Source organism: Bombina bombina, chromosome 1 (genome assembly GCF_027579735.1).
Source record: "Bombina bombina isolate aBomBom1 chromosome 1, aBomBom1.pri, whole genome shotgun sequence".
Taxonomy (NCBI): domain Eukaryota; kingdom Metazoa; phylum Chordata; class Amphibia; order Anura; family Bombinatoridae; genus Bombina; species Bombina bombina.
In genome coordinates, this window is record NC_069499.1 from 688,491,471 (window position 1) to 688,503,956 (window position 12,486).

Below are 12,486 nucleotides of genomic sequence, written 5' to 3' on the forward strand. Positions count from 1 at the left end.
ATCCCTTTATTACCCATTCCCCAGTTTTGCATAACCAACACAGTTAAAATAATACACTTTTTACCTCTGTAATTACCTTGTATATAAGCCTCTGCAAACTGCCCCCTTATTTTAGTTCTTTTGACAGACTTGCATTTTAGCCAATCAGTGCTTACTCTTAGGTAATTTCCTGTGCGTGACCTCAATGTTATATATATATATATATATATATATGAAACACATGAATTAATGCCCTCTAATGGCAAAAAAATGTCAAAATGCATTCACATAAAAGGAGGCCTTCAAGGTCTAAGAAATTAGCATATGAGCCTACCTAGCTTTAGCTTTCAACTAAGAATACCAAGAGAACAAAGCAAAATTGGTGATAAAAGTAAATTGGAAAGTTGTTTAAAATTACATGCCCTATTTGATTCATTAAAGTTTATTTTGGATTTGACAGTCTCTTTTAAAAGGCACCAAGTTGAGAGGGGACTTCTATTTCTATGGCAGTCCTGCTGTGCTAACTAAAGGGGAAATGAGACATAATTTAAAAATGGGTTATCCCCTCTCATGTTTATGTTATATGCCATCTTTAGGGAATTTTTATGGCAATTACCTATCAATGAATGATGAATGACAATCCACAATGGAGTCTCATACCCCTCTCTGCCTGCCTGAAGATATTTTTTTATTAAAGTCTTAAATCAAGTTTTTCAAATCCAGTTCTCATGACTTCTAACAGGCAAGAGATTCATTAAGTCTTAACTAGAGCACAGGTGAGATAATCAGATCACCCAAGCTACATGGCTTGAAATGTTTTAATATAATGTTTACAATAAATACGCTCCTGTGTTTTATAAGAAGACAGAGGCTATTAAAGTGCCTCCTCCTCACCAGACACTGCACTGGCTCCTTAACTGGGGCAGGTAATCACCATTACCAGTGTGACACCCCCCCATTTAAAAGTGGGGGGAAAGTATTTTACATGAAGGGTATCATACCCTTCTAAATAAAACAGAGTACGAGAAATAGTCTCTATAAAAGCCCTCTAGTGGTGCGGGTCATCAGCTGTCTCTAAGGGGGAGTAGTGACCACTCACCTGAAAAAGGGAATTCTCCCCAAGAAAATGAGGTATCAATTGTCCCTCTAGCAAAAATAGTGGGAGAGAAAGGAGCTCCATTCTCTATTTCAGGGTAAACTACACTTTAAGATCTCCTTCACCTTACAGAAGCATGAGAAACCTCTGTTGTAAGGGACTCTTGTCCCTGTAAGTAGCCTGGGTGCTGAGATATGGGCTTTTAAAGCCCCCCACATCATCACATAAGTGGTGATGTCACAGGGAGTACCCAATATGGCCAGTAGCGGGGAAGGAAACTGAAGTCTCCTTTACCTGCTGCAATGTGGCAGGTCCCCAGGATCTGCATTAGAAGGGAAACACCTATAGGACTAACACAACACGTCATCCTCTGCACAGTGAGCTTAGTGCAAAGGACAACAACGTGTCATCATTTGCATTCTACTGGTTACAAAATACTAAAGGTTAAATGGCCATAAAAATGACATGCTTTAACTCATTACTGCATGAAATTTTAACACTAGCGACACCCAAACTATGTGTGTTTACCCCCTGCAAATCAGTTAAAGTACAGCTCTGAGCCATCGATCTTTGCTTATTGAGTGACCAGCAGTGCTCTGTGGCTCAGAGTGATACTTTAACTATGTGTTTAAACTCTTTCCAGGGATTACATACATAGCATTGCAGGGTCCCTAGTGTTAAAATGACATGCTCTAACAATAATGCATTAACCAAATTAAAAAAAAAAAAGTGACTAGTTAGTATTAAGAAGCCAAATTAGCTCTGTAAAATAAATCAATTGCTGCCTCATTCAATATAACATTTTAGAGTCAATCTAGTATAGTTTATTTTAGTATAACACATTTAGTTTTTCAAGTATTTAAATATAAAGCTTTAAATTATGATTTTTTTCTCTCTGAAATTAAGATTTATTTTTCATATAAAGGTTATGAATATTCTACTCCCTATGATCCATCAACTTGTAACATTTAATCATGTTTTTCTGTATTTTTGTCTCTCTCCATTCAAAAATTGTACGTGAATAATTTTTAAAACAACAAATTTACGATTTTTCAGAATCTATAGGAAACTACAATTGTGTTTATTTAAATGTATTCAAACTTTATAAACATCTAAATCACAGCATTTACAACAGAGTTGTCACTTGGGACGTGACAATCAAAACCTCACCAGCATGGAGAGAAATTTAAATAAAAAAAAAAAAAAATAAAAAAAAAAATTTTGTGTAGAGTTTATAATGAAACGTAGGAGTCTCTCCTTCTCATACATAACTGCATAGTGAGATAAAATATCTCTCAAAGTAAAATTTGAGTTTTCTAAATTTTTGAGAGAACTTATTATACTAACAAGACGCTCACTCTGTATGCGCTAGAGGCCCAGCATCCTTCCAACAGCTGTATAGGGACTGCCCTTCACGCACATGACACATAACGAATGCAGCACAGTGATTACTGCTAGAATACAGATATAACAGATTTTGCATCTGTGTTTATTAGTATCGGACTTGCACAGTTAACAATTTTATAAGTCAGATCTCTACACTACTCTAAATTTGGCGATCTGTTTACAGCATTTAACGTGCAGCCAGCCTAATATAACAGTATGAGGGCGCCCTCCTACTGTTATATTAGGCTGGCTGCACGTTAAATGCTGTAAACAGATCGCTGAATTTAGAGTAGTGTAGAGATCTGACTTATAAAACTGTGCAAGTCCGATATTTATAAACACAGATGCAATATCTGTTATCTCTGTATACTAGCAGTAATCACTGTGCTGCATTTGTTATGGGTCATGTGCGTGAGGGGCCCTCGCAGTCCCTATACACTCCCCTGTGGTTATTAAGATGCAGCTCACCTATTGTGCCTTAAACAGCTGTTTTAAGGAGGTTGGCCCTTAAGCGCATGCGCAGTGAGCGCCACAAACCTCAAACAGCTGATTCACGTCACCGGAAGTGACGTGGTAGACAACTTAATTTAGAACACAGGCTCTGTATGTGAAGGAGGGACCAATTGAATGCACAAAAAAGCCCCCAAAGATTTTGTGTGCTCTCTCTGCATGCTGGCGAATTTTTGATCATCAAACCCTTATGCTTAAAGCCGTTAACTATGTAGCTATTAATATACGCAATTCCCATCATGAGTGCATATAGTTGTTAAATGTAGCCCTGTAATACATACAATAATAATGCAATACAAGTTTGGGTGTTTTTTTTTAATAAAACATTTCTGGTAAATTAATATTTCACAACAATATAGTGCAAGATAGCAAACTCATAAAAACTTATCACTCTTATGCAATAGACGTGCAAAGGCCAACTAACCTGATATCCCTTCATTTCGCAAAAAAACCCATAACTATATTCAATAAAAACTAGACACTTAAATAAAGGGGCATATTGAAAAACAATTCAAGAAATCTCTCTCTATTCATAGAATAATCATACAGCAATATTCCAGTAAAGACCATATTTATCATGGGTATAGGGTAACTTTACATTTCCAACCTAAAATGCCATAAATAAACCACAGGACTGAAGATTGTATAGTTTACAAACAGTGCTATACCATACATTTATAAAAAAAAATCCTTAAAGAGACATTCTTGTGTCTGGTATACTGGGGCAAAGTAAAATTGTGGAAGTGGAGTATTTTATATGTTTGTTCTTTCTCTACAAGCTTTAACAGGACACTATAAACAATAAGAACAACGAACAAAAATAATAATAATGAGTTCAGTGTGATTGTAAATGTTAACACAGCAGTAAGCTACGCAATCTTCTTGAACAAGTGCCTCTAGGGGGCGCAAAATGCGTCAGTTGATCGTGTTTGTCTGCCTGTCTCCTCTGGCTTTACCTATGTGCTTACAGCGTTGTTGTAGCTGTATTTTTTAAAATATTTTTCTCTAATAAATTGGATTTTTATTATATCCCTTGAGTACCTGCATCTTCTGTTCCTCTGCAATCTTCTTGAAGCCCGAAATATCTTTTGGTTGTTTTACATTTTATAACAACACTACACTAAAAAGTAGTCCATCACTGACACAGATAAGATTTGTTGAGAAGCAAATTTACATTTTGACTGTCCTCAAACCTTGCACTATAATGACCAGCATATATATCTTTATAAACGTAGGACATTTAAAGGGACACTAAACGCAAATTTTTTCTTTAATGTTTCAGATAGAGCATGCAATTTTAAGCAACTTTCTAATTTACTCCTATTATCATTTTTTTCATTCTCTTGCTATCTTTATTTAAAAAGCAGGAATGTGATGCATAGAAGCCGCACCATTTTTGGTTGAGAACCTGGGTTATGCTTGCTTATTGGTGGGTAAATGTCAGCCTCCAATAACCAAGCGCTATCCATGGTGCTGAACCTAAAATGGGCTGGCTGCTAAGATTTGCATTCATGATTTTCAAATGACGATAACAATAGAACGAAGAAAAATTGATAATAGGAGTAAATTAGAAAATTGATTAAAATTGCATGCTCAATCTGAATCATGAAAGAAAAAATTTGGGTTCAGTGTCCCTTTAAGTCTAAGCTACAATATATGACATTTTATATTTAAAGAGACAGTCTAGTCAAAATTAAACTTTCATAATTCAGATAGGGCATGCAATTTAAAACAACTTTCCAATTTACTTTTATCATTAAATTTGCTTTTTTCTCTTTGTATTCTTTGTTGAAAGCTAAACCTAGGTAGGCTCATAAACTGATTTCTAAGTCATTGAAGGCTGCCTCTTATCTCAGTGCATTGTGACTGTTTTTTCACAGCTAGACAGTGCTAGTTCATGCGTGTTATATAGATAACATTGTGCTCATTCCCGTGGAGTTATTTATGAGTCAGCACTGATTGGCTAAAATACAAGTGTCAAAAGCACTAAGAGGCATAAATGCAAGGTAATCACAGAGGTAAAAAGTATATTAATATAACCGTACTGCCTATGCAAAACTGGGGAACGGGTAATAATGGTTTTACCTATATTTTAAACAATAAAACATTCTGGATTAGACTGTTCCTTAAAAAAAAAAAAAAAAACTTGAGTCAGACTTTAACCTATGATATTTAGTTCTCCAGCAATGTGCCCCATCCTATGTTATTTGGACAGCTGATTATTTCCTTTGCAGTTTTGCATTTTATTATCATATGGAACAGTTGTGTCTAGGCCCATCCTAGGTACATGTGAATTTCTCCATTTAGTTCTTCTAATGCTCACACCTTTACAATTGTAATATGCTTTTAAATGCCCTAGTCTCTCTATAAATGTTAATCAGTCAGCAGGTTGAGGTGGCGCAGGGCAGTGGAATACATGCACCCACAAGGGCTGCAAAATGACACCTACTGGCATTTTAGCAAAGTGCACTAAATGTATACTATCTAGCCACTACAGTGCTGAATGTGCATTGCAGCAATTAAAAAAATAAAAAACGTTTAGTGTCCCTTTGTGTCTGCCCATTGAAATATAAAAACATTAAACACCCCCTGTTTTGTACAAAAACTGTGTGTTGCACACTCCCTAGAGGCCAAAAGACAAACCCTGTCACCTGCGTTGTCTTCAAAAGATGATCTGCAGCATTTTGTATGAAAAACAGGTGATAGTTTGTGTTTTTGGCTAATCTAGGGAGCGAGGAACAAGCACAATTTTAACACAAAAGCATGAGGTGTTTATAATGTCCCTTTTAGAGAAATATGAGCAAGAGATTAAATACAAATAATAGTAAAAGGTGTGCAACAAAAGAGCAGTTACATAATATCACAGAGGCTGGTTTAATGTGTACATCTTGATAATACATGCTTTTGTTTGATGTATATTGCATAATACTAGAATGATCTCTATTGTTAGTACTATGTATTGCTATACACATGCTACAAACTATTGCATAAGAAGACATTCATATTACACGACATACCTTACCACCTTCTTAAAGGGACAGAAAAAAAAAAACATTTTCTTTCATGATTTGGATATAACATACAATTTTATCCCCTTCATGCCATCCTAACAGCGCTGGGCTTTAACGCTGAAGGACAGCATGGAAAGTCCTACCTTATAAGGCGTCCTGCAGCCTCCTCCTTTTAATGAGTTTAAAGGGACACTGAACCCAAATGTTTTATTTTGTGATTCAGATAGAGCATGCAATTTTAAGCAACTTTCTAATTAACTCCTATTATAAAATGTTCTTCATTCTCTTGGTATCTTTATTTGAAAAGCAAGAATGTAAGTTTAGATGCCGGCCCATTTTTGGTGAACAACCTGGGTTGTTCTTGCCGATTAGTGGATAAATTCCCCCACCAATAAACAAGTGCTTTCCGGCGTCCTGAACCAAAAAGTGTCTGTCTCCTTGGCTTAGATGCCTTCTTTTTCAAATAAAGATTGCAAGAGAACAAAGAAAAATTGATAATAGGAGTAAATTAGAACCTTGCTTAAAATTGCATGCTCTGAATCACGAAAGAAAAAATGTGGGTTCAGTGGCCCTTTAAGATCAGACTGGGGGAGTGCCTTGCAACATAGGCAGTACCCCATGATCTGATCCCTGCCTTGAAATCACGTGATCGAATAGACGATCGCGTGATTTCATTTTGGCAGCAAGTTTTTACAGTGGAATATTGTTCCGATGTTAAACACTTGTGCTAGGCATGAAGAGGTTAAACAAATTCCAATGTACTTATATTATCCAATTTAGTTATATTATCTTTGCAGAAGAAACAGCATTGTACTACTGGCAGCTTGCTAAACACATCTAGTTAGCCAATCACAAGAGACAAATGTGTGCAGGCACCAATCAGCAGCTAGCTCCCACTAGTGTAGGATATGTGTGTATTATTTTTCAACAAGGGATACTAAGAGAATAAAGCACATTTGAAAATATAACATGCTCTATTTGAATTATGCATGTTTCATTTTGACTTTCCTATTCCTTTAGTTTCTTAAAGGGACAGGCAAGTCAAAAAAAAAACTTTCATGATTCAAATAGGGTATGTAATTTTAAACAACTTTCCATTTTACTTGTATCACCAATTTTGCTTTGTTCTTTTGGTAATCTTAGTTAAAAGCTAAACCTAGGAGGTTAATATGCTAATTTCTTAGACCTTGAAGGCTGCCTCTGCATTTGACAGTTTTTCACGACTAGAGGGCGTCAGTTCATGTGTTTCATATAGATAACATTGAGCTTATGCAACAACTAATTGATATAATCGATAATAATCGATTATGAAAATATTTGTCAACGAATCTCATAATCTATTAGTTGGTTTGTGCACAACACCAGCTGCTTCACTCCAATGAGCTCCTGCACATGGTATTGTGTTTGATGAAGTTTACAACTACTCCTGACTTATGTGCAACCCAGAAATAATCAATCATTTAGATTGTTTATATTTATATCAGGTGATTTGGGATTATGCTTTGCATGATATAGAGACAAGCTTGTTGTTTACATCTAGCCCTAGATTGATTGGAGTTGTTATTTGAATTGATGTGCACTATTATCTGTTTGCAGAATTATTAGTGGATCGCTTGCTATTGCTGATTATATGTACTGTATAAATAAATGTGTAAGGCTTTGTCCTGTTATTGATATACAGTCCTTAGCGCTTTTAACTTTTTTGTTTTTTTTATATTTTTAATTAATTCCAATTTGTACTAAATGTAACCTCTATGAGTATATATCTGTTATTTTAAGAGCAGACTAGATATTTTTCCCTAACCTTATAGCTGGTTATTTACCATTGCATATAGATATTCAAGATATTTTTATATTAGAATGAAGTCCATGCTTACTTTGGTAAGAGCCCCCTTGCAATAAATATCCCACCTTGGTAAAATTGGCAAAACCCTACTTATGCATCTCAGGCACCTCAACACCATCTGAGCGCCTCTGCTGCAGGCTAAAAAGCTAACAAAAAGTGAGCCAGCCTCAGCCAGGAGCATGTTGACCTTTTGATATTTTTGCAGTTCAAAGCAAAGTTTCTGAAAGAGTGAATAGCAGACTGTTATAAACAGTGATAGTTTAACTTTTCTAGTTCTACCGCTTTCTAGTTCTACCTCTTTTCAAGCAGTTAATGTTTTTGTTTTGATTAATTATAAAAAATTGTTCTGCTTAAATTGTAAAGTTGTAAAGTTTTAGTCTTTTGTAATACTCAGTATGTGGATTTTATCTTAAATATAAGAATTTTTTTTATTTTTTTTATCCGATTAAACGAAAAAATAATCGTCCAATTAATTGATTATGAAAATAATCTTTAGTTGCAGCCCTATGCACGTGAATATACCGAGGAGTGAGCACTGATTGGCTAAAATGCAAGTCTGTCATAAGGGGGCAGTCTGCAGAGGCTTAGATACAAGGTAATCACAGAGGTAAAATGTGTATTATAACTGTGTTGGTTATGCAAAATTAAGGAATGGGTAATTAACCTTTTGCCGCCGTTATGCCGTTGTATTTCGTCCAAACAGCGCTGGGCTTTTGCGCCGTTATGACGGAATACAACGTCATAGCTAACGGCTGTCCTGAAGCCTTTTGAGCTTCTTCGATTTGATCGCGGTCTGGAGGGCGTTGCTAGCGTTATAGGGACGCCCCCCAGACCCATTAATTGATTTCAATTTGTCTACATCGGAACAGTTGTTCCGATGTAGACACTTTATCCTTGGCAGGAAAGGGTTAAGGGATTATCTATCTTTTAAAACAACAACAATTCTGGTGTTGACTGTCCCTTTAAACTCGTTTCAGCTAAATATTAATATGCATGCACAAAATGTATTTCTGTTATTTACTGTTTGCTACAGAATAGCCATTGTTAAAAACCCTAAATGTGAAACAACAAAAACATGTATTTAATTAATGCTGGGATGCTGCCACTACAACTTGTTAACCGGTTGATTGACAAATATTCTAAGTTTGAAATATATGGAACCCCTGTTTGATTTTGTAGATCTTCTTACTCCCTGTGCACAGTTTTGCAATGTTTCTCACCTGGTCCATAGAATTTCTTTCCTCTGGTCACATCAAACACTTTGCCATTTATTGCCATCAGGATCCTGGGATTTTTAGTGCCATCATATTCACTAAGTTCTTCCAAAGTAAAGTCCCTTCTCTTCATCTTGGGAAGCTGCTCTTCTGCAGGCTCTACATTTTGAGGTTTGTCTCCTCTGACTATTTTGTAAAGAAGGTACAAACACAGGCACAGGAGAGAGATATTTAAAGGAGAAGTAAAGATTTCTTGCAATATACCGGTACTTTCTTCTGCCATTTTTATTTCACCCTTTCAAACCCTAAACATTCGAATCTCTCTTCTTCTTGTTGTTGGTGGTGGTGTTTATCTGAGAGAAATAAAATAGATGCACTAAACATATGTATTGCAAAGTGGCAGCTTGCCTATTTAAAATGAATGCACATGTACATGTATTTTTAAGCTCTTGTAATAATTAATCAAATGTTTGGTAACAATGTATTTTTATTTGTACAACCTTGATGATCTACAGTGGAAAGTGACAACAAACTACAACCTAAAATTTAACAAATCACAAGGGACAACTAGAAATTCCCTGAACGCACAAAGCCAACACGGAGCTGCACTTACCCTGCTTCTTCAATGTTCTTCTTGTGAGCCAACGCTGTTCCTCTGTGTCACTCCCAGCTCTACGGAAAACCTGGAAGCAAAACTCCAGGATTGGCTGTCAAAAGACTTTCATGCTCACACTAAGAAAAAAAAAATACTTTTTTTGCCACTCCTATTCTAGGTCAAATGCCATTTTACCTAATGTGCAATATACGCTGAGTAACTTATTTGTAACTATCATTTTTCTTGAGACAAATTTAGAACATCTCTGTTATCTGTTGTTGCATAGAATTGGAGATTGTGAAGATTAAAAAGCATATTGCAGTTTGGACATGAGGCAAGTAATATACAGCTATTCCCTCAAATCAGACGACATAAATTTAATAAATCCGCAGGGAGTTTTTATTTTCATGGTGCTAAAAGCATGGTTTGTACTGATGCATATTATTCTGTTTATTTAATATATTCGTGGACAATACTTGTATTATCACACAAAACATTTTGCGAGTGAAACACGTTGTATTGCCTTTCAATAACGAACATATATTTCAGCCATCTACGCTAACAAACATCCATGTGTAGTGTTTAACAATTGTTTACGTGGAAAATGGGAAACGTTAAAATGCAATAAACGTGTTAATTTAATCACAACATATACATAGAAAGGCTTTATTTTTTCAGGGTTTTTTTTTCTAGCGCCTTCTTTTAAAACACCTCCCATAGTCTGTAGTGGGTAACGTTGAAATAAAAAAAAATTCAGATTCATCTACTAACTCTGACTCCTATCCAGCAATGAGAGATCCAATACTCCACTAAACAGCCAGCCAAGCGACAAGCGCCAAACTAATGGGAGAGCGCATGCGCATATTGTCTGTCTATTGAAGCCTTCCCAGTTTCCTCCAGGAAGGGTAGAGAAAATTTAGAGTGCGCATGCGTAAAGGGGCGTTCTTTCCATTCTGTCGTAACTACTCTCAAGAGTCGATTTTTTTTTTTTTAAACTAACTTTATTTGTTAATAAACATTTGACCCTTTATTTTTGCAAGGGATGTTCTGTTACACATTACAGTGCAACTGCAAACGTTATTTCAGTCTTTAGATTGTACAATGATTCCATACACAACATATTTTGTGTGCCATTGTTATTTTATATCCAGTTATTTCAGCACAATTGCTTTTGACAGATCTGTGTCCTTACGGGGAAGGGGGAGTTTCTGTCCTGTTATCCAATGGGAATCTAGAAAACACAAGCACTGCAGCCCAATGAGTTATCAGAATTATGTACTGACAGGCTTGTCCTAAAAGGGAATCTCACCATACGACCGCATTCTATAACGTTACTGTCACTGACTACACTCACACGTTTCAATACATAGGGGAAATGAAATTACTTTATCCCCCGCCCTTCTGATTTCTTATACAACAATGGCTAGCCTAAAGCGGGACAACAGGCTGACCTCCTGGCAGAGTACTCTGTGTGGGGGTGCAGCTGGGGTGCTGAGCCGCACTGTCACTGCCCCATTGGATGTGGTGAAAGTACTGGCCCAAGTGGGAACTTTCCACTCCAAACAGGGCTTCCTCAGTACTTTTCAGCTGCTGTATAAAGCAGAGGGGGTTAAAGCTTTTTGGAAGGGCAATTGTACCGCCTGTGTGCGCTTCTTTCCTTACAGCGCTGTGCAGCTCACTGCATATAACAGGTAAGTGGGCACCTACTTGTATTTGCTGATGCTTTAATAGATTTCCTTTTAACACTTAATATACAATGTTACCAATGCACACATCTTACCCAGAATTCTCTTGTGCATTGGTAACTGTATATTAAGTATTTCTGAGAAAAAGCAAGCAGGGAATCTTGCCTACACGTGCTAATTTCCTAGGCAAATATTTACATTGATTTAATTTTGAGACATGGAGGATTTTAATTTCAGTTTTTTATCTCCCCCCATAATTTTAATATATATATATATATATATATACACATATACAAAACACGGAAGGGAACTGCACTCTCATACTGGACCGGGTACACATCCTATGACCCTGCAACATGCTCAGCCCTGGGTTCCCACTGGCACTCACAGGAAGCTGTGCTGCTCACAGAGTCACAGGCAGTTAACCCCAGTCAGGTCTGGGTGCAAGAACCATAGGGAAAATTACAAAACAAATTAATACAACACACATAGAAAACCCAGCACTCACTTATATGTTTAGAGTGATTACATATTCCTGTGCACCCTTCCCTTGTTCTCAGTTTGTTTGGATTTGAAAGCTTGCATTGTGTGGTTGTTTTATGGTCCCAGGTATTGGAAAGGACCTTGACGAGGTACATGGGCTTGTCCCATTTGGCCAGATGCGGTAACTAACCTTTCCATTTTTGCTTTTAAATCTTAGCTGAGAGCTTGTAAGTGTGTGTGTGTGTATATATATATATATATATATATATATATATATTAATTACACACACACACACAATACCACTACAGTTTACTAAGGGTTTACTAAAACTCCAGTCAAAGTGACATCATTATCAAGAAATGACATGCAACCATTAGAGCATGTCATTTAAAGGGTACGATTTATCAATCTGCAAGCAGACGGGATTCACAAGTTGTGAACCTGTCTGCACTTGATCAGAAATTGTGTGTGGGGGAGGGGATATGTTCCCCATATTTATCATTACACGACGGAACACTTGAGCAATGCCACTCCCTACCTCAAGCAACCAATTGCGTTAGAGTATGGCTGGTCAATCACCCAGGTCGAATGAATCCGGTGTGATTTTCATCCGCCAACTCAAGTTTGGCAGAGATTATGAAGTAGTGGTTTAAAATCACTGTTTCATAAATATCAGTTGC

At 36.6% G+C, this 12,486-nt stretch overlaps 2 protein-coding genes across 3 annotated transcripts in view; one reads left to right on the top strand and one right to left on the bottom strand.

Moving 5' to 3' along the window:
• Positions 1 to 10,458, bottom strand: part of PGRMC1 (progesterone receptor membrane component 1) — a 75,270-nt gene extending 64,812 nt beyond the window's left edge. Inside the window, exons 1-3 of one of the 2 annotated variants that reach the window (XM_053699181.1) lie at positions 10,409 to 10,458; positions 9,656 to 9,725; positions 9,049 to 9,395 (exon numbers count right to left, since the gene is read on the bottom strand). In XM_053699181.1, coding sequence (XP_053555156.1) covers positions 9,049 to 9,325 — 277 coding nt within the window. In that variant the 5' untranslated portion in view covers positions 9,326 to 9,395; positions 9,656 to 9,725; positions 10,409 to 10,458. Of the gene's footprint in view, positions 1 to 9,048; positions 9,396 to 9,655; positions 9,905 to 10,408 lie in introns of those variants that run through there. The other variant, XM_053699180.1, reaches the window with a different exon arrangement.
• A 450-nt stretch (positions 10,459 to 10,908) lies between these two features.
• Positions 10,909 to 12,486, top strand: part of SLC25A43 (solute carrier family 25 member 43) — a 172,569-nt gene continuing 170,991 nt past the window's right edge. Inside the window, exon 1 of the mRNA XM_053699182.1 lies at positions 10,909 to 11,328. Coding sequence (XP_053555157.1) covers positions 11,057 to 11,328 — 272 coding nt within the window. The 5' untranslated portion in view covers positions 10,909 to 11,056. The remainder of the gene's footprint in view (positions 11,329 to 12,486) is intronic.